Below are 19,813 nucleotides of genomic sequence, written 5' to 3'. Positions count from 1 at the left end.
GTCTTGTTTTCAGGTTAGTTTACTGACGTGTTGTAAAGAAATGTTGCATTTTCCAATTCAGACATACTGACATCCTACTGTGTTTCCAAGGTAACAAATCAGTCCGCACCATGATGAGGTTTTGATGTTACTGTGCACCACCTTTGGCTCAAGGTCAACTTTTGCCTCCTCTGTCCACAGGACATTGTCAAAAAAGTGTTGTAGATCATAAGGGTAGTTTTTAGCAAAGCACAAAGACGTAATTTATTACCATCATTCTTGCTCCGTGTTTGAGACTGTTACACAGTGTAGAGATGTGAGATTTGAAACAAAACGTACAGTGAAAAGGAGACACGAAAGTGACGTTTAAGGCCTTCAGAATTCAGGGAAACACAAAAAGGAACTTAGACACAATCTATAAACAGTGCCTGTGTGGCCCACACCAGATCTGCTGACATGTAAATGAAGACCGAAGTATGTCAGAGTAGCTTGGCAGACAGCCTACGTGCAGCTCAGGGTGCAACCAAAGATGCCAATGCCTCGACTCCACTCTACCATGTCAGTCAGTCTAATTAAAACCCCAACACAATAGTGGGGCCGTTTTCCTTTCTCTGGATCCGTTTATGTGTTTTAGCAGTTTGGCTCAGAAATATTATATGAAAGAGCCCAGAGAATAGACCTTTGTCTGCTTCTATAGTTTGCAAAGTGCCCCCCCCCCCCCCATTGCTTTTAGGCAGAGGATGTAAAAAAAAAAGTAAGATTACTTCACTTTGAAGTTTCACACAGGGGCCCCTAGCCAAGCATATGCTATCAATACTCTGACAGCCTGACCCAAAAACTTTTGATGACCATGCAGCTGGTGAACACGAGAAGTATGCTTTAAAAACTGGTTAAAATTGAGATCTGTAGAATTATTCTCATACACACCTCTCTGGTGTCTACACACCAATGTGAGATAAAAATTTGCATTTTCCTTCTTAATATGTGCACATTTGAGTAAGTGACAGTTAAAAGAAATATAAAAAGAATAAAGAAAGTTTTTTTTAAAATTAAATTCAACTGATGCACTTCGCAACGGTGGGAAGAAAAAGCAGGAAGACTCCTCTGGCAGGACCAAGCTCAGGAGAAAGAGGGAGAGACAGATTAACAATGACTAATGATTAAATGTGTAAAACGCATAAAATAAAGTTAAAGGTGTTGTTTCTCTTAGAATTAGGTTTTACTCATTTAATCAATATTCTTTTTTATGTTTTCCCTACTATTCTCACTTAAATCTTTCATATAATCTATTTTAAAAAAGGAAAGAACAAAAAACCCCCAAACAACAACGAAACCGCAAACAATAACAACAACAACAACAAAGAAATTGGGAATTCAAAGTCGGGTAATTTTATTTTACAGTGCAACAGCGACATCTTCTGTCCTTACGAGGAATCACAAGCTACGCTTCAACGATGCAGTGAACATTTGTCGCCAGCTGGCGTCGCTGTTGAGTTGTACTGCGTTGACTGCACAGACAGCAGAAGTCAACCAAAGAATTTCTTCTACAGCTGTCGCCATCTTGCTCCAGAACATAAACAACACCACCGAGTCCTGTTAGCGTTTGGGTGTACCGCTATTTTTCTTTTTTTTTTGTTTTTACTTTTCTGTTTTTGGAAGAAAACAACAAGTCTTCCGGCCTCAGCGCCGATCCTTTCAAACAGAGATGATGTTTGATGTGGTCACCTGAGCCGCCGTGTCAGTCGGTATGACAGTCGTCAGCTGATGTGCGTTGCTTGTAAATTGGTTGTTGTGTGCGCGAGCATGATACCATGACAACGGTGCGGCTGTCATTAGCACACCCTGAAGCAATTTATTTTAGCTTCATATCTACCCGCTTTAAGCGAGTCATGAACGCCTCAAGCGGAATTGGCTTTTCAGACGTGTATGTTTAAACCAGCTGAGCTTAGACGATGACGCCAGGCTAACCAGGCCGTTTGGTTTGTTAGCCGAAAGAGCTACTTGTGTGTGTGTGTGTGTGCGCGTATCTTTGGATAGCGCACATTGTGTTCTGGATGGATTCTGCTGTGAAATAAGCTGAGCCGTTTTCTACACAGACATGGGGATCCACTGCGGATTTCCTTACCGGGAGGGAGCGGAGGTTTAAAGGGGGGCGGGGAGAGCAGCAGAGGGGGCTCGCTGCTCGTCATCCCCGAAGAAATGGACCAAGAGTACGAGAGACGGCTGCTGAGGCAAATCAACCACCAGAACCTGCCCGCAGAGGCCCGCCTGACCAAGGTGAGGCACAGAGAGCGAAATTTAACACGTTTCAGCACGGCTGCAGAGTCTTCTCGTGCGAGTGTGCTGTTTTTATTAGCACGGATCTTTAGTGGACTGCTTTTAATCTCTTACGTTCATCCTAGTGTTTGAGTGCTACCTGCAGTCCTGTCAGTGTGAAGTCAGGGGACCGCTTCATCCCTACTCGAGCTGGAAGCAACTGGAGCATCAACTTCCACTATGCCAATGTGAGAGGTGTTCGTTTGGTTAAAGTAACAGTGACAGCTCAGTAATCCAGGCCAGTGGTGACATACCTTTCACTTTCTTGACAGGAGAACTGTCGCTCTCCCAGTCAGAACCATAAAGCAAAGGATGCCACTTCAGACTCAAGCAAAGGTCAGAAGTCTTTATTATTATTTATTATGTAAATGTGTTATAACAATCATTTAAAGTCCAGATTTGCACCTCTAACACAAGCATTTTCATCACCGCTCTCACTGCCGCCCCTCCAGATGCTGTGGCCTATGCTGCCCTGTTGAGGAATGAGTTGCTCGGGGCCGGGATCGAGACGGTGCCAGACCCTCACACGGAAGACCGGCGGCACGCAGTCCTCTCGCAGGACTCTCACAGTCTTTTTAGGGTAAATGACAACGGGGGTGTGGGTGGCCATTAAAGTTAATTTAAAGCGACTCCTGCCGTGGGCTGTCAGTGTGATATTTACATCCGGCTGTCATAAACATTTCACGCATGTATTATGCTGTTATTTTTGACTCACATGTAAGTTGGCCATAAGAGACGACGTCCGTACCAAAACCCGGTGGCAGTTTGTAACTGTGGTTCTGCTTCCTCTCTGCAGTACACTGTCCACACTAAGAGAGTGCCTTTTGATAGTGACAATGAAGTCTCACCATACTCCCTTTCTCCACTTAGTAACAAAAGGTATGAAATGTCTCACACACACACGCTGCTCACTCATCAGGTGTTTGAGCCATGCTTTTTTTATAAGGAGGGGTTTAACGTCTCCATGTTTTGTTTCTTGTAGTCACAAGCTGCTCCGCTCTCCCCGTAAACCAGCCCGAAAGATCTCCAAGATCCCCTTCAAAGTGCTCGATGCTCCGGAGCTGCAGGATGACTTCTACCTCAACCTGGTGGACTGGTCAGCGGGCAACCTGCTGAGTGTCGGCCTGGGAGCCTGCGTCTACCTGTGGAGTGCCTGCACTAGCCAGGTAAGTGGGGGTGTGGGTTAGATTTTAAAGAGGTGCGCTGCAGATAAGGAGTACTGGAAGTGCTTATTTTTGTGTTGAAACAGGTGACGAGGCTGTGCGACCTTTCAGTGGACGGAGACTCTGTTACGTCAGTGTGCTGGAACGAGAGGGTGAGCATGCGACTGCTGCTTGTGTGTGGCACGAGAGAGGAGAGTACAGACAGGAGAACAATAATGTGTGGGTTGCTCGTGTTTTAGGGGAGCCTGGTCGCCGTCGGGACGCACAAAGGTTACGTTCAGGTGTGGGATGCAGCAGGAGGGAGGAAGCTGACCAGTTTGGAAGGCCACTCAGCCAGAGTAGGTCAGTCCGAGCAGGAGCGAAGTGAATTCAGTCAAATGTGATTTGTGCGTCTCTCGCTGAGAAGCCGTTTATCCTGCTGCTGGTAGTGGTGGTTGCGGGAACAACCCTCGCTCTGAGCCTTTAAGCTCATGCTCAGCTCTCTTTATCTGGGGCATGAGAATAAGAGAACCTACCCTGTGTGCCCAAGGTGCCCTGGCGTGGAATGGGGAGCAGCTGTCTTCTGGCAGTCGAGACCGAGTGATCCTACAGCGGGACGTCAGAACGCCGCCTTCTGCTGAGAGAAGGCTGCAAGGTCACAGACAGGAAGTGTGCGGTCTCAAATGGTCTCCCGATCACCAGCACCTTGCATCTGGAGGCAACGACAACAAGGTGAGGTGACTAAAACAGCACATCCTTGAGGAAAATTTTAGGTTAGAATCTAGGTAAAAGTTCAAAGTAAGCAAATTCAAGCTTTATTGATATCTATATATTTTAAAACAGCCGTTTGTACCTCTTTAGCCTCTTCTAGGAGAAGAAGTGGTCTGAGTGGTCTCTTTCATATTTCTGCCTCCTTATAAAACAAATTGACTGGGTTTACATCAGAAGATATTGAGGGTGGTCTCTGCCCATGGAGTTACCCATGGAAATGATTCTAATGGCTGTCACAGCATGTTTTTATTGACATAAACTGAGGTGTCAAAACTAGTCATTAAGGGTATTTATGGAAGAAAGAGTTAAACTCAAAGCTCTCCTTACTGACCTCTTCCTGCGTTTTGAACAGTTACTGGTGTGGAACAGCTCCAGCCTTCTCCCTGTGCAGCAGTACAGTGACCACCTGGCAGCAGTGAAGGCCATCGCCTGGTCTCCGCACCAACACGGGCTGCTGGCGTCAGGCGGCGGCACGGCCGACCGCTGCCTGCGTTTCTGGAACACGCTGACGGGTCAGGCTCTGCAGAGCACAGACACCGGCTCCCAGGTCTGCAACCTGGCCTGGTCCAAACACGCCAACGAACTGGTGAGGAGACGCAGACACGCACTGCACAACACTCTAAGATGTGATGTCAGCACAGCAGCGTCTGGCTATAGATAATGTCATCAAGCTAGTTAGGCCCAGTTTGTGAACACAGTAGCTCAAATATTAAATTAGCAAATCAGATCACGTTTGGACAACTTAATATAGAGCCAGTTACTAATGCGTACGTTACACCTGTGCTGTGTAATGCAGCGTTCGGTTTAGCTGGAACTGCGACCCCTGATGTGCTGAGTCATGGTCAGTTTTCATACTAGCTGGTGTTGGTTTTGTATTGAATTACATGATACTTGAAAGACGTTTCTACTGTGTCCACATGAGAAAACGCTGAATTAAAACAGCTTAGTGAATTTACAGTTTAACTGAGTTTTCAGTGTTGAACTGGACATTTAACGCTTCCAGCTGAAGTCAGTCTATTTTTATGAAATCTAAAACTTAAATACAGACTGACTAGTAAACAGCACAAGTTGACTGAAAAAAATAACAGTTAGTCTTGATGGTTACGCTCGACGCCCAGAGATGGTTGCGAATTGAAGTGAACTGTATGTTGAAGGTGTTTCGAACTAATAAAGACTTCTGCAGTATGTTATTAAATTCCAATATTCTCGTCTTACACTGGTGTTTTCTTGGAAAGAGCATAACCATCCAAATGTGGTCTGAAATTTCATTAAAAGTGGTGTTTAAATAGTCTTTAAGTATAACTTCCTTTTTTACTTTTGCTGTTCAAAGGTCACTGCATAAAAAAAATCAAGAATTCATACACTGCTTATGTTTAAGTGCTGTTCCACTCAGGAACATCAATACCGCATCAGACACTAAACTGATGATGATCTGTGGTGTTTGCTTATTACATTTTTACAAAATCATCAATTTGTATATTTGTTATACAATAAATCAGGATGGGACATGGTTGGAAGCTCCCCCTTGAGTGCTTGGCAGAAGCATCCAACTTGAAAGTGGTAACTGCAATGCTGTTCTTTGTTTCCAGGTGAGCACACACGGCTACTCTCAGAACCAGATTCTGGTGTGGAAGTATCCATCGCTGACACAGGTGGCCAAGTTGACGGGACACTCCTACAGAGTCCTGTATCTGGTACGATTACATGTTCTAAACGAATCACCGTGCATGGGCAGCACTGATGTAACTAGATAGTTGGACTTTGATAACTTACACACGTCTAGCGTTTGCATACATTTTAATTCAGTGTGTAGCAACATGCCGAAGTAAAACTGCGCAAGAATCACTTTGTGTTATATTTAATGGACATTAAACTAGGGATGCATTTAAATCCTGCGGTCTGCTTCCATTAGTGTGAATTCTGCACTTCACTGTTGCATTATTTTTCACAGTAATAAAGAGGTCATTTGTGATATTATATAAGTAAAGAAGCTGATTTTATAGTATGTCTTCGCACCAGTTAAAGCTCATGCCTGTGCTGTTGTTCTTACTGCATTCAGTGCATGTAAATCAAAAACATTATGAGGATATTAAAGGATCTCAAAACTGTCTTTGTAACTGTCCTGTTAAATCTCTCTGCCGGGTTTGTTTGTTTGTTTTTTTGTTCCACTAACAAACATGCCACATTTTTTTCCCCCTCTCAGGCTGTGTCACCAGACGGGGAGGCCATCGTTACAGGAGCGGGTGACGAGACACTACGATTCTGGAACGTCTTCAGTAAGACGCGCTGTACCAAGGTGGAGTAAAATATCCGAGAACTTTATATTCTTAATTTCTGAAAATGAGTAAAAATTGAAACTTGATGCATTTTAATGCGCTTCACGCTGTTTTGATGTATTTCTCTTCCCAGGAATCAAAGTCAGTACTTAACCTCTTCACGAGAATACGATAGTAAACGGCCCGGGGGTCGGGACGGTCCTCTGGAGGAGCCTGCCGGGCTGTGGCTGAAATACACAGAGTCAAACAACGACACTCAGACTAGCCTCGCCGCACAAACTCTCATCCTTTTCTACAAAAGGATGGAGGCAAAACTTTGACGGACAACTGCCATCCCTCACAGTGATGTCACCGATTCCAGAGAAAAATAACACACACACAGAAACAGAAGTCTTTTGTCACAATTTGTCGTCTGCTTATCAAGTTGATCTCGTTCTTTTTTTTTTTTTTTCCTGTTGTGAAAAGTGATCAAGTCGTTTCCTTATCTATCAGCAGAAGTACACCTGTGCAAGAGTTCTAAGCTATGTAAGGTAATGTAAGAGGTTTTTTAAGAGGTGCTCCTTTGTAACAGAAAGAAGATGAAGCCTGACCTGGGTGGGTTTCTTTCGTTAGATAATGTGTGAATATGATCTACAGCAGTATGCAACAGAAGAGGGAAGTGAACAAACACGACCGGTGCTCAGGTGGCTGCAGCAGAGTTTCATGTGTTTATTGGTGTTTTGTCAGTGTTCATAGACATGAAGCACGGGTTTGGAACCTTGCGCATTCCTGCCTATAGATACGAAAATGCCACCCTGACTCTTATTTCATTTTATCCTGCTTTAGATATTTTATTAAAAAACATGTCGCACAGAGACCCGATTATCTTATAAGTGTCCACTCAGTGTGTCTGTGGGAGCGTCTTGTTTTCCAGTCGTGCTTTAAGTCTCATTTAGCACCAAAGCGTTTCTGAAAACGAGGATGAGCTGTGGAGCCTTTCTCAAAGACCCGGTGAGGAAGTCGGATGCAACGCTGGCAGCTCCGACTAGTAATCTGAGTATCCGGACCCCTGCAGACCTCGGCAGAGCAAAGCGAACTCCTTCACAATCTCCTTAACGCGGCGCTTGTTGGTTTGTTCCCTTAGAGAGGGGAAAAAAAGAGAAAAGATTTGGCTGTTGGACAGATTTGTATTTTAAATCATCTCCAAAGCTCATTGACGATAAAATGTCATTTTATAAATGAGCCAAATATCATAAAGTCATGTCTTACATCCTTATTTGGCATCAGTAATGTTTCGAATGTGTTCACATTACATGCAGATACTTTTGTGTCTTTATCGTGGAATCAAACAATAAGTTTGTAACACAGCAAAACTACAGACAACACATTTAAAAAGTTACTGTTATTAACAATTATTTTTAATGTATACAAACGCCAAGTCATGCTCAGGTCAAACTCCAGAGTTAGACAACTTGTACTCAGCAGTTTAGTAACGAATGTTATTTTATTTTCAGTCATGAAATGAATGAATTTTTTCTCTGAAGTTTAGTTTTGATTGAAAAATATTATATAAAAAAATACAGATCCAGAAGTAACTTAATATTTTATAGCTAGAGTCCACATAAGAGTGTCTGACATGTACAGTATGTTTCAGTGTTACATGAGGCTACATTTTAGACCAGCAGAAACGAGCTGAAACTGTTACCTGTGTTATCAGCAGGCTGATCATGGAGCAGCTGTTTCCGAGTAATCAATGTTTTTTTTTTCCATAACTGCTTATGTTTAAAACTTTGCTGGTGACTTTTGTGTATTTAGTTTCTGAATAATTTTACTATTTTCATCATCGCAAAAGCAAAGTCTGAAAAGAATAATATACATTTTCTGTTTTTCTGAGGCAAAACCATCAGGATATAAGACTTAATACTAAAGAGGAAGAAATCTGTTTTGTTCCATTTTGCCATCAATGAACATCACACTTAGGTCCATGATCTCTTGGATGATACAGCTTTTGCAGTTTTCCCTCTGAACGCCAGCACACTGGCTTTTAAATCAAACAATAGAGATGTGATTGAAGGACAGACTTTCAGCTTTAATTCGAGGGGTCTTATAAACGTTTTGCATTCACTCTTTATTAATTAGAGCCATTTTTAGAGGCTCAAAGAGGGATTGGAAACTGACTGACAGCAGTGTCATGGTCAGGTGAGGCTTGTTTCATTGTTATTTCATGACAAATGAAGCAGACAGATTATCTGAAGTTGGTTCAGTGTGTTGACTTTGTATTTTATATCTTTTGACTGTAATTTTAAATATGAAGCTCAAGGAGGTGTCAGTGCAAGTTGGTGAGGACACCATTAGGCTGAAAAACGTAAATAAACCTATCAGAGAGAGAACAACTTTGAGAGGTGTAAAATCTACTGTATGGTTTGTTTTTGAAAAGCAGAGGAATGCACTGGAGAGCTAACCGACACCAAAAGACCACAAAGGACCAAGTGCATGATGACTAAATACTTTCATGGTTAGGAAAAACAACTCAACAGCATTCTCAATGTCTACAATCAAGTCACACTTTCATGAGTGGAAATGCAGAGGATTTACAACAAGGTGCAATCCACTGGTTACATTCAAAAATTGTTAAACCCTCGAATTAAAGCTGAACCTCTGCTCTTGAGTCATATCTTGACTGATTTAGAATCCACAGTGGTGGAGAACAGAGGAAAAACTACAAAACAATAAACAACTTGTCCATTAACCTAATAGGTAACACTTCTCTACCACTTGGTGCTGTACTTTACCTTAGAAGCTGCTGACTGAAGGTGTGTTTCTGCTCTGCAGTGACCTGGGCACAGGGGAACCCTGGGGTCTGCAGTGTTTCTTTGAGCCACTGAGACAGCAGGGCCGGGCAGTGCCTGCTTAGATTGAGCAGCACCTCAGAGAAGTGCTCCGTCAGACTGCTGGGAGACTCACCTCCAACCGCCTGAGAGAGGAGGAAAAACATACAAAAGACAAATTCAGTGCCAGAATGAAAAACAAAACAAAACATGGGTTTAACGAATTGAGGTGGACGCTCCGATTCTGTCACTAGTTTACCTGCAGAACGGTCTCTGTCAGGAGCTTTCCATCCCTCTGCAACACATCACCAAATGAGGGCATGTCTTTACAGCGACTCAGGAACTCTGTCTGCCAGGAACAGGGTAGAAAAGGTTAGCTACACGAGGTGAGAAATTCAGTTCTGACAAGAAACATGATGTTATATATGAATATATGAAAGTCTGCACATTTTTTTTTTTGCCTCAGCTTACAAAGAACTGGCTGGCAGCTTTTACTGTGGGTGTCTCTGGAAACTTGAGTGACAGAATCCCTGCAGACAAACAGGACTGATTCAGCGAGTGACTCACACAAAGGCACTTTTGCAGGAAACCTAAAAGATCATGTAAGACTTTCTTTTCATCTGTTTGCGTGCGCCATGAGCATGCGGTGATACTCACCACAGTAAAACAGTGCTTTCACATCTAACTGCTCAGACAGATACAAATCAGGTTTCCTTTTAAGAATCTAACAGACGAGAAGACATGGGTGTTGTAGTCAAACAATGAATTTCTCAGACGCTCCTAAACTCGCGCGGCTTCCACCAACCTGGGCGTGAAGGTCCATAAACGATTCGGCAATGTCAGGATGATCTCTCGGACCTGCCGAGTAAGCACACGGTGAGAAAAGCTCTGATTCAAAACAGGTGCATTTCCACGCAGCCTCTTATTACCTTGCTGAAATATAGTGAGCGTGGTGGATGTTAACACTTCAGTGAGGCTTCTGATGTGAGAGATGTGATGCTCCTCTCCAGCAAATATGTGAACCATCTTTAAAACAAACAGAAACAAAGAGACTGACCTCTGAGCCTGCGAGAGTCTGTGTCAAAGTCAGAGGAGTAATACTTTAACTCTGGCCTGTGTATGTGGAGGTGTACCTGCCGAGCCAGGTCCAAAGCCGAGGCTTGTGGGAAGGCGCTATAGATCTCCCCCAGCATCTCTCCCAGCTGAGGAACCATGGGTCCAAAATCATGTAGGAGGGTTCGAACTGATTTATCAAAAACCCCACACACTGCCTGGTAGAGGGGGGTGCAGTGGGCATGTGTGAGTCATGAAACACACATACACACATTTATGCAAGAGGTGAAAACCCTCCTACCTCTACCACCTCCGAGTCATGGAGCCATTTGCTGAGGATGGTCTGGATCAAAGTGAAGACTTGTTGTAGCACAACAACCACCTAAGTTTAAGAAAAAAAGAAAAGAATAGTTTTGAATTAAAAAATATTAGCATAAGAAGTTCTGTATATAAACTTAGATACTTTGTACCCACAGGCATTGTGGGTTTTCTAGCTGTTCTCTTCTAATCAAGCTGTTGTTTTTCCTCTGAACTTACTGGGTTTTGCGTGCTCTGGGGGGCTGGGAGTCTGGAACTGGCTGCTCCCTCTAAGCAGTCAGCCTGCCTATTGATGTCCAGAGTGGTAAAGAGACTGGCCAGCATCCCCACGATGTGGATGATGCTCTGTTTATTAGTGGGATTCAGCTGTGGGGAGAGAGAGAGTACATGGGTCTGATATGTGCAGCACAAAGCTTGAAAAGCTTAAAAAATAAAGGACAAGTAACTGTCAAGTGTCAGAGTGAAGCTGCTGCTGTTACTGTAAAAGCTGTGTTAAGTATCTGAGTGTGAAAAGATGTTTTTAAGATCTTAACTGACACCCTGGATGACAAACTGCGCCTCGAAATGCATTTTATCTCCACTCTAACAACTCTGGATTACTTGCTGTACTCTATTTGCAAAGGAAGTATTGTTACTCTTTCTAAATGTGTATATGTTATATAACAAATGACTGTTTGTGCACTTTGACAGCTGTGGGGTTGTCCCCATCAGTTTTAATAAAAAAACACTCAGACACAGAACTTCCAGGTGATGCAGAACTGCTTCAGAAAAACAGAAAGTTTTTTTCATGAAGTAAATGATGAACTAATCAAACTAATCACACTAATATCTCTTTTACTTCAGACCAAATTGTTACCAGCATTAAAAAACAGCAAGGTCACCCAAACAATTCGTAGGCACCAGCACCTCTTCTGTAATTATTAATTCAGTATCACATTTGTATCAGTTACAATGTAAGAATTTTCCCTGTTAAAATAAAGGACCGGCAGCGAGACTTGCCAAAAAAATACAATACTATGCTGTATATAATAGAAGCTTAACAGCACAACTCTATGTATCTGTATCTATCATGTAATGAAGAGTCTTCACTGTTGATTAGTGTTTGCACCCCATCCTGGCATTTACATACAATGATGTGACAAAGAAGTTGTCCACAGGACTCTCTGCAGTCCTGTGGACACTGAAGCACTTTGATTCTTTTCTTTTGCAGTCAATCTGTTGTAGATTTGCTGCTGTGTTTGGGATCATTGTCCTGTTGCATGACACAGTTTGGGCCAAGCTTTAGCTATCAGGCAGATGGCCTCACATTTGTCTCTAGAATACTTTGGTATACCTACGAGTTCATGGTCGACTCATTGACTTCTGCATGGTCCTGTGGCTGTAAAACAAGCCTAAATCATCACTCCTCCACCACCGTGCTTTAGCGCTGGTATGAGGTATTTGTGCTGATATACTGTGTTTGGTTTTTGACAAACATGATGATGTGCACTATGGACAAACATCGGTGATTTCCAGAGGACATTGTTCTAGAATTTCATTGGTTTGTTAAATTCAGCTTTGCAAGATTTACAATTTTTTCAGCTTGTGAATAATCGTTCTCACTGTTTAATAATGGACGTCAGATTGTTTCGATATAGTCTTGATGGGCAGCTATAATTGCTTCTCTAAGATTACTGCTGACTGCTTTCGTGTTTGCCGTTGTGTTAACACACACCTGAATGTTTCAGAGCAGCAAACTGCCAAACCTGCTGCTTTTATAGAGGTGCTCACACTTGCTGATGATCAGTTAATCACATGATGATATGATTAGCAGCACTTAGCAGTACCTGTCACTTTAATTCCTATGGTCGTATTAAGGATGGACTTAGTTTTTCAGGTGACTGCATATCGATATGGTTTCACTCAAATTGCACTGATGACAGTTTGTAGCTGAAACGTGGATTTAACATTAAGAATTTATACTAATAGGTAAGTGATGGTATTTTGTCTGCTATATGTTATTAAGACTGGTCACCCTATACAGTAAACACTGGAATAAACCATTACAGACTATTACAATACCCCACCCCCGCCCACCCACATTTACACATATACAAACACACACCAAATAAACCAGACACTAATATTCTGTAGAAAATATACAAATATTGCTGCTCTTACTTTTTCCTCAAAGGCTTCAGCATGTTCTATATTCAACTGTATTTACAAAGAATTGCAAACTACAGCATTTCCTGTATTTTTTTTTAAACATCAATTTACTAAAGCATATAATTATTATTATTTTTACATTTACCTCCTGCTGGGCCAGTGTATCCAGCTGCTGGATGTGAGGCGTGATGAGTGAGTGCAGTCTCCCTAAAATCTCCTCTGATGGCAGGGCAGACAGCAGGAAACCCAAACCCTGCATCAGCCACATGCACTGGCTGCTCTGCACATACACACACACACACACACACACACATACAGAGAGAGAGAAAACACATAATAAATTCCACCCTCAGACAGGGAGGTGATATGGTCTGTGTTTCCAAAGTAACTGTGACTGTTTAAGGTTAGGAACTCACCTTGTGGACTTCTTTAACCAGTACATCCTACAAATCACAATAAACAAATCACCGCATGGTTTAAAAACTCACGCAACCCTGATGATGTGTTGCTGTGTATGCCTCCGTGTCTGACCTGTGACACCGTCAGGATTTCCTGAGCGTAGGGGCCGAGGTCATACCGGCACTCCCTGCAGATCCTCTTCAGTGTAGATACACTAGACACAGACAGCTCTGGCTTTGCAAGGCCCTGAAGCACCATAGGCAATATGCCACCCAGCATCACCGGGTGATCAGCCAGCCACTCAGCAAGTGAGCCTGTTCGACGAGGGATGTTAAATTTCCGTTTGAGCATAAACCCAAATCACAATCACAAATCTACGATCGTAAAAGAGAGCCGAGCAACCAAAGATCTGTTACCACAGACTAAACAAGAAAAAGAGAAAATAAGAATTTTCTTTTAAAATAGGCGAAACTTGTTACTATGAACAAAGACAATATCATGCAGGTGTCTGAACACACACTGTACCTATTGTGTACATCACAGTGTCGGCTAGCAAAATGTTGCTGATGTTGATTCTGGGGATCAGACCAATAAGACCGGGAATAACATCAGAGTAGTTCACGTCTATTGTCTCAGCTATGGACTGGAAGCCAAACAACAGCGCCTCAGTGTCCTGAAGATGGAAATAAACAAAGTCTGGTGTTAGAGATGACATGGAGCATTCCAAATTGCATAAATATAGAAATAGCTTAGCAGCTCAGATTCTTTTATTTTATTTGTATAGTTAAACTTTCTTGCTGTTTTTATAATTGTTTTTTTATGATCATTTATTGTATTCATCTATTTTATATGTGGATTTTTCTGTTTAGCATCTGTTGTGGACAGTAAAGGGTGTCTCTTTACCGTGCATATGACAATAAAACTTGTAATTTGAAAAAAAAAAGAGACACACAGCAATCAAAATTAAAAAAGAATGAAAATAAAGTAAGAATTTACTTCAAAAACTGGTAAAACATGATCTTTTTAAAAGCTCTTAAACATAGCACAACTAAGCTCAGATGATAGAAACAAACAGTCTATTACACACACAGTCAGATAACAAGCCACGCATTCAGGAGCTGTAATATGTTTAATAGATCTATTAAAACAAGTTATGTAAAAGCAACTATGAGGCTCAAAACATGAGATTATTTTGAATGGTTTGACTCACAGCAGTTGTAAAACTGCAGACTTATTCCTCTAAATCATAAGTACAACTGAATAATTAAAACAATAACAATATCCCTAATACTCAGTGAAACATGCTATTTACTTCAGTTCTCTATTCCTAATGCTTAATGAAGTAGGAGTGGATCATGGTGAATTGTGCTATAGTTAGCTCTGAATACTGCTTTGAAGTGCTTGAACACTCAAGATAACAAGTGTGGGCTCTGGGAAAGAGCAAGGAGGCTGTCCTTTCTTCTTCAATGCAATGCAACATTAACAATGCTACCTTACAGTTTTATTTTCTCTTTCAGTGTCAGTCACTTTCTCTATAGATGGCTCAGCTGAGCACAAATCTTTTGAACTGAGGGGATCAAACTACCAGAAGGCAACATTGCTGACATAGAGGACAGCTACAAGTACCTGGGGATCCCACAAGCAAATGGGAACCATGAAGAGGTCACTAGAAAAGCTGCAACCACCAAGTACCTGCAGAGGGTCAGGTAAGTCCTGAGAAGTCAGCTGAACGGTAAGAACAAGATCCGGGCCATCAACACCTACGCCCTGCCCGTGATCAGGTACAATAGGCAGGCTGGGAAAATAAGCTGGCCGAAAGAGGAGATAGAAGCCACTGACATCAAGACAAGGAAGCTCCTGACCATACATGGAGGGTTTCACCCCAAGTCCAGCACACTGAGGCTGTAAGCTAAGCGGAAGGAAGGAGGCCGAGGACAACAAACATCCACGAATACACCATGAAGATGGCCCCAACTGAACACGTACTCAGTGAATACCTCAGGCAGCAGAAATCCAAGAATGAGGAGGAAGAGGAGGCACGATCATGGAAGGACAGGCCCCTGCACGGTATGTACCACCGGCAGATAGAGGAGGTGGCTGATATCCAGAAATCCTACCAGTGGCTGGACAAAGCTGGACTGAAAGACAGCACAGAGGCACTAATCATGGCAGCACAAGAACAAGCTCTGAGCACAAGATCCATAGAGGCTGGGGTCTATCACACCAGGCAAGACCCCAGGTGCAGGCTGTGTAAAGATGCCCCAGAGACAATCCAGCACATAACAGCAGGGTGCAAGATGCTAGCAGGCAAGGCATACATGGAACACCATAACCAAGTGGCCGGCATAGTGTACAGGAACATCTGTGCCGAATATGGAAGTCCCGAGGTCAAAATGGGAGACGCCCCCAAGGGTGATGGAGAATGACCGAGCTAAGATCCTGTGGGACTTCCAGATACAGACGGACAAAATGGTGGTGGCTAACCAACCGGACATAGTGGTGGTAGACAAACAGAAGAAGACGGCTGTAGTGATCGATGTAGCGGTTCCAAATGACAGCAACATCAGAAAGAAGGAACATGAGAAGCTGGAGAAATACCAAGGGCTCAGAGAAGAGCTCCAGAAGATGTGGAGGGTGAAGGTAACAGTGGTTCCAGTGGTAATCGGAGCACTAGGTGCGGTGACTCCCAAACTAGGCGAGTGGCTCCAGCAGATCCCGGGAACAACATCGGACATCTCTGTCCAGAAGAGCGCAGTCCTGGGAACAGCTAAGATACTGCGCAGGACCCTCAAGCTCCCAGGCCTCTGGTAGAGGACCCGAGCTTGAAGGATAAACCGCCCGCAGGGGCGTGCTGGGTGTTTTTTTTTTTTTTTATATAGTTTCATGAGTAGGGTGAGAAGCCGGAAAAAAAGAAACAGCTGTTTAGCTGAGCTGATTTGATCAGTTCTCCTGCACAGCTCTGGGACCAGCTGGTTTATTACTGCTCTGTAAATTCCAGTAGTTTTCCTGACTTACATAAATGAGTAACTCATGTATGTAATTAAAGAATTTATGCTTTTATTATTTATGCGTTTTTTTATTAAATAGATGTTCATTGCACTTTGAAAATAATAGTTTACTCTTTTTATGAGTGACTTCAATTACTTTGCCTCTTGTTTGGGTGGTTAATGTCTTACACCTGGACTTCTTTAAAGCCATGACAAAGTCATTCATCTTTCAAAGACCGATGGGTTGCATGCAACAGGAAAAAGACGCTCCCAAAAAATCTGTAAACTTTCAGAATAACAAGCTTTTAGATTTTGAATGTAACTAAACAGATGTCTGCACACATGGTTTTATATAATCACAAGTGGAACTAAGTGATGCTTTGTGACCTGTTTTCTGCCACTCGGGCCTTGTATACAAGATAGATCAAAAACCTCAAACTGCTGCCTCCACTTGTGTAAATTAAATTTTCTGATGAGCAGTCTCAGCTGTTTTAGAAGGAGAAAAATAAAGTACACATATTTGACCTGTATTTTTGCCTTTATTTATTATACGCATATATGTATTATATGTATGTGATGATTTTAGAGGAATGCAGCCTCTTTGCTATTTATCTCAATGGCTTTCTGTAGCACCTGAGTCACTTGAGTGATGCTTACTTACTTTTTTAAGGTTGTGTGGTTTTTCCAAGTAAATCAAATGCCCATTCTATGAAATTCAATTAATACATTTTCATATTAAGCAGCTGAATAGGAGTTATTCAGGGCTTTACCTGCCATACCGCTGACTGCTGGGGGTCCATCAGTAGTCTGCCAAGCCTCTCATAGAGGTTACTGAGCAGCTCTGCCCCCAACATTTCATACACGTACATCAAAGTGTCCGAGATGTCGACCCTACAAAGCCAGGAAAACATATTTGTAAAGTTGGTGTTGGGCATTGAAGAAAGATTATCAGTGTGGTACATTATTAAAGTCAGCCTCCAAATTTCAGTCAAACTGAAAGAATAATAAGACCAGACCCACCTGTAAATACGAAACTGCTCTTTGTCATCAGAGGACCAGGAGGCGTACTCTTCCTGGGATGGATAGTGGGATTTGTGAAGCAGCACGTCCACCAGTTGGAAGTAAACTGGCCTGTAAACCTGCAGGTAAACAGACTGCTTCTCCTCCTCAAATGACAAAATGTCATCCTAAAAATGACAACAAGCTGAGTTTGTAAAAAGAAAGTATAAATCTTTTGTCCTAATGGACAACACGTTAATACTTCACTCTCCATACCTGCAAAGTGTACCAGAAGGTGAGAGTAAGAGAACTTGTGGTCTCATTAACTGGGTAGTGTCCAGGGATGCCCGTGCAGAAGAGAATCATGTTAACCAGAGCTAGGTATTCTTGCCAGTGGTCCACCTGTTCCAACAGAACTCTGTCACAGGGAAAGAAATTTAAGAAATAAAAGAACATTTCAGACATAAAAGACAAATGGTGGAGCCCAGGTACAGGGTAGAGTGTGTGTGTGTGTAGTTGTGTGCTACTGTGTGTACCTGGAGTGTGTTTCCCCTAAAGCAACTGCAATTCGACAGATACCATGTGAGGTTTCCATGTCCCCATCCTGAGCTGCTGTCTTCAGTTGGTCATAGAGGCCCAGCACCAGAGGCATCAGGCTCAGTAGAGCATTAATGTACCTGCACACGAATGTTTGGAGTCATCCACCCATATACTGCATGTCACTCATCATAACCTAATCATCCAGCTGTGCTTCTCACCTTTGGCAGTCGGGCTGTGAGATGGCGTTAACTATCGTCTCCACAGCTGCGTCAAAAAGCTCTGGGTCGGACAACGCGGTGAAGCAGTCCTGGAGCAGTTCCTGGATTTCCCCCAAAGGCACATCTAGCGCCACCCAGCTAGACAGGCATTGGAGCACCTTCTCCTTCACCTGACTCGATGAGTCCTGGCTCTGCATGAGCTGTCGCAGCAGAGGACACACCACTGCCCACTCTCCGGCAAGAGCCTCCCTCAGCTGGCCTCGCCGAGCTTGAGCCAGGCGGCTGCTCTGGAACTCCTCTGGAAGCACGGTGAGAAGCTCTAGCAGAGTGAGACAATGTGCGTGGGGGTCCTGAGAGGCCTTTGCTCCAGCGCCATCTTCAGGATCAGGTTTGTGCGGTTGGAAAGCTCTCACCATGTCTGCCACCGGCTGAGACCAGGCCTGGGGAATTACATTAAGAGCCAAAGAGGCCAGTGCTACACACAAACGAGTCAGCACCATTTTGGGCCCAGAAGAGAACTGCAAGATATGGCTGAGCAGTTGCGTCCTCAGGCTCTCGTGCTGGTCTGCAGCGAGGTCGCTCCAGTGACGGGAGATCTTGGTGTGCAGGGTGCTGGCACCGAAGAACTGAACCTCTGGGATCTGCAAAGCGACACATTCACACACGGCTGCTCTTAGTTCCACATTCAACCAGTCTGTATTAAGTTGTGGTGCCTAATGTTTGTTACAGAAAAGTGCAGTGTGGGGGTAAAGAGGGAAAAAACTACAGACCTTGTCAGGACTGAGCAGGGCCCAGCAGAAGTGCCAAGCCTGTGCAGAGGCCTGGGCCTGGGTCAGCCACTTCTGGGCTACATTCTTATGCTCCATGTCTGGATCAAAGTACAGCTGGTAGAGAGCCTGGATGGAGAAACACATACCAGTGCAGAGAACAAAGCGATGTAAGAAGTCAAAGGGATATGCTGAGAATATTTTAGCAAATAAAACTGGCTTTAAATTTGCAGGGCAACATGTACAACAACCACTAATAATCATTAATAATGCTGGATGGCCAATTGTTTGAACTTGCTGAAAAATGTGTTGTCACAGCAACTAATCCAAAGCACATGTGTTAGTTATTATTAGTACAGCAGGTGCTTCTAACTGGCATCATATTACAAATGCTACACTTTGCCCAGTCTCTCTACGATGAGCAAACTACAGTTATTTACGTGATAAAAAAAATCGTTTCACTAATTTGGTATGAAATCATATTTATATCAGCAGATTGTGCTGCAGTTCTTTTTTTTCCTGGGAAAACATGCTGCTGTTTCCATTATCCCGTAAGTATTACAGCCATGTACACATAATTCAAACTTCCCAGTTAAATGCACGAGTTTTGACTAATATCCTAACTTACCGACTCCACGTTCTCCACCGTTAACTCCAGCTCCACCGGGGTGCCTCCCGGGTTGCCTGGAGGCTCCATGTGGCACAGGGTGAAGGTTTCTTTTACTGTTGCGTCTGGATATCCTTTACAACTCAAAGCCTGATTTTTTTTAGGAAAAAATTTAAAGGAGAATTCGGCGTCTTCCAAATTGTGTCAAGACAACGCTGAGAGAGGACGCAGCGGGTCATTCAGCTGTCCGTGCGGCACACAGGTGGGCAGTGCGCTCAGCCGTGACGACACGCTGACCTCGGTGGGAACTGAGAGGTGGTTGGCTCACAGCAAGACACTGACACACATTCAGCTGTTTGATCCTGCAGACTAGTTTTCACAGTGATAAACAGCGCAGTAAAACTTGTCAAAGAGCGCGTTCACTTCGGTGCCACGGCGCTTCGAACGGGCGCTCCTGACGCACGCAACTGCGCCTCTGACGCACTG

The 19,813-nt window shown here is 43.4% G+C and overlaps 2 protein-coding genes across 4 annotated transcripts; one reads left to right on the top strand and one right to left on the bottom strand.

Moving 5' to 3' along the window:
- The first annotated feature begins 1,343 nt into the window (after positions 1-1,343).
- fzr1b (fizzy/cell division cycle 20 related 1b) lies at positions 1,344-7,739 on the top strand. 2 transcript variants are annotated; one of them, XM_039602514.1, is made up of 14 exons: positions 1,344-1,745; positions 2,076-2,256; positions 2,382-2,483; positions 2,568-2,631; positions 2,748-2,875; positions 3,092-3,174; positions 3,278-3,461; positions 3,545-3,610; positions 3,698-3,800; positions 3,988-4,169; positions 4,561-4,794; positions 5,798-5,902; positions 6,412-6,504; positions 6,618-7,739. In XM_039602514.1, the coding sequence occupies exons 2-14, from the start codon at positions 2,179-2,181 to the stop codon at positions 6,657-6,659; spliced, it is 1,464 nt and encodes a 487-aa protein (XP_039458448.1). In that variant the 5' UTR covers positions 1,344-1,745; positions 2,076-2,178; the 3' UTR covers positions 6,660-7,739. The 2 variants fall into 2 exon arrangements, with proteins under 2 accessions (XP_039458448.1, XP_031610671.1); XM_031754811.2 differs by having other exon boundaries at positions 1,345-1,724.
- Positions 6,686-19,812, bottom strand: LOC116331975 (importin-13-like). 2 transcript variants are annotated; one of them, XM_031754810.2, is made up of 21 exons: positions 19,349-19,792; positions 18,724-18,849; positions 17,954-18,594; positions 17,732-17,872; positions 17,472-17,613; positions 17,217-17,383; positions 16,967-17,087; positions 13,735-13,882; positions 13,342-13,523; positions 13,227-13,253; positions 12,956-13,090; positions 10,882-11,028; positions 10,646-10,726; positions 10,425-10,562; positions 10,221-10,317; positions 10,097-10,149; positions 9,949-10,015; positions 9,763-9,821; positions 9,551-9,640; positions 9,256-9,437; positions 6,686-7,602 (listed from the first exon to the last, which is right to left on the bottom strand). In XM_031754810.2, the coding sequence occupies exons 1-21, from the start codon at positions 19,415-19,417 to the stop codon at positions 7,509-7,511; spliced, it is 2,907 nt and encodes a 968-aa protein (XP_031610670.1). In that variant the 5' UTR covers positions 19,418-19,792; the 3' UTR covers positions 6,686-7,508. The 2 variants fall into 2 exon arrangements, 1 of the variants encoding a protein (XP_031610670.1); XR_005609085.1 differs by lacking the exons at positions 6,686-7,602; positions 9,949-10,015 and having other exon boundaries at positions 9,393-9,437; positions 19,349-19,812.
- Position 19,813: the final 1 nt, after the last annotated feature.

This window comes from Oreochromis aureus, linkage group 18 (assembly GCF_013358895.1).
Source record: "Oreochromis aureus strain Israel breed Guangdong linkage group 18, ZZ_aureus, whole genome shotgun sequence".
NCBI classification, from domain to species: domain Eukaryota; kingdom Metazoa; phylum Chordata; class Actinopteri; order Cichliformes; family Cichlidae; genus Oreochromis; species Oreochromis aureus.
Note: the sequence above shows the minus strand (reverse complement) of the source record. Positions and strands in the feature narration are given on the sequence as shown.

Bases quoted from the DNA above. Each gene is read 5' to 3' on its own strand.
- fzr1b (XM_039602514.1), top strand. From the start codon at position 2,179: ATGGACCAAGAGTACGAGAGACGGCTGCTGAGGCAAATCAACCACCAG. The intron at 3,462-3,544 runs GTAAGTGGGGGT...GTGTTGAAACAG, and splicing joins GGAGTGCCTGCACTAGCCAG to GTGACGAGGCTGTGCGACCT. The intron at 4,795-5,797 runs GTGAGGAGACGC...CTTTGTTTCCAG, and splicing joins CCAAACACGCCAACGAACTG to GTGAGCACACACGGCTACTC.
- LOC116331975 (XM_031754810.2), bottom strand. From the start codon at position 19,417: ATGGAGCCTCCAGGCAACCCGGGAGGCACCCCGGTGGAGCTGGAGTTA. The intron at 9,822-9,948 runs GTGAGTATCACC...GTTTGTCTGCAG, and splicing joins GAAAGCACTGTTTTACTGTG to GGATTCTGTCACTCAAGTTT. The intron at 9,641-9,762 runs GTAAGCTGAGGC...TGTTCCTGGCAG, and splicing joins AAGCTGCCAGCCAGTTCTTT to ACAGAGTTCCTGAGTCGCTG.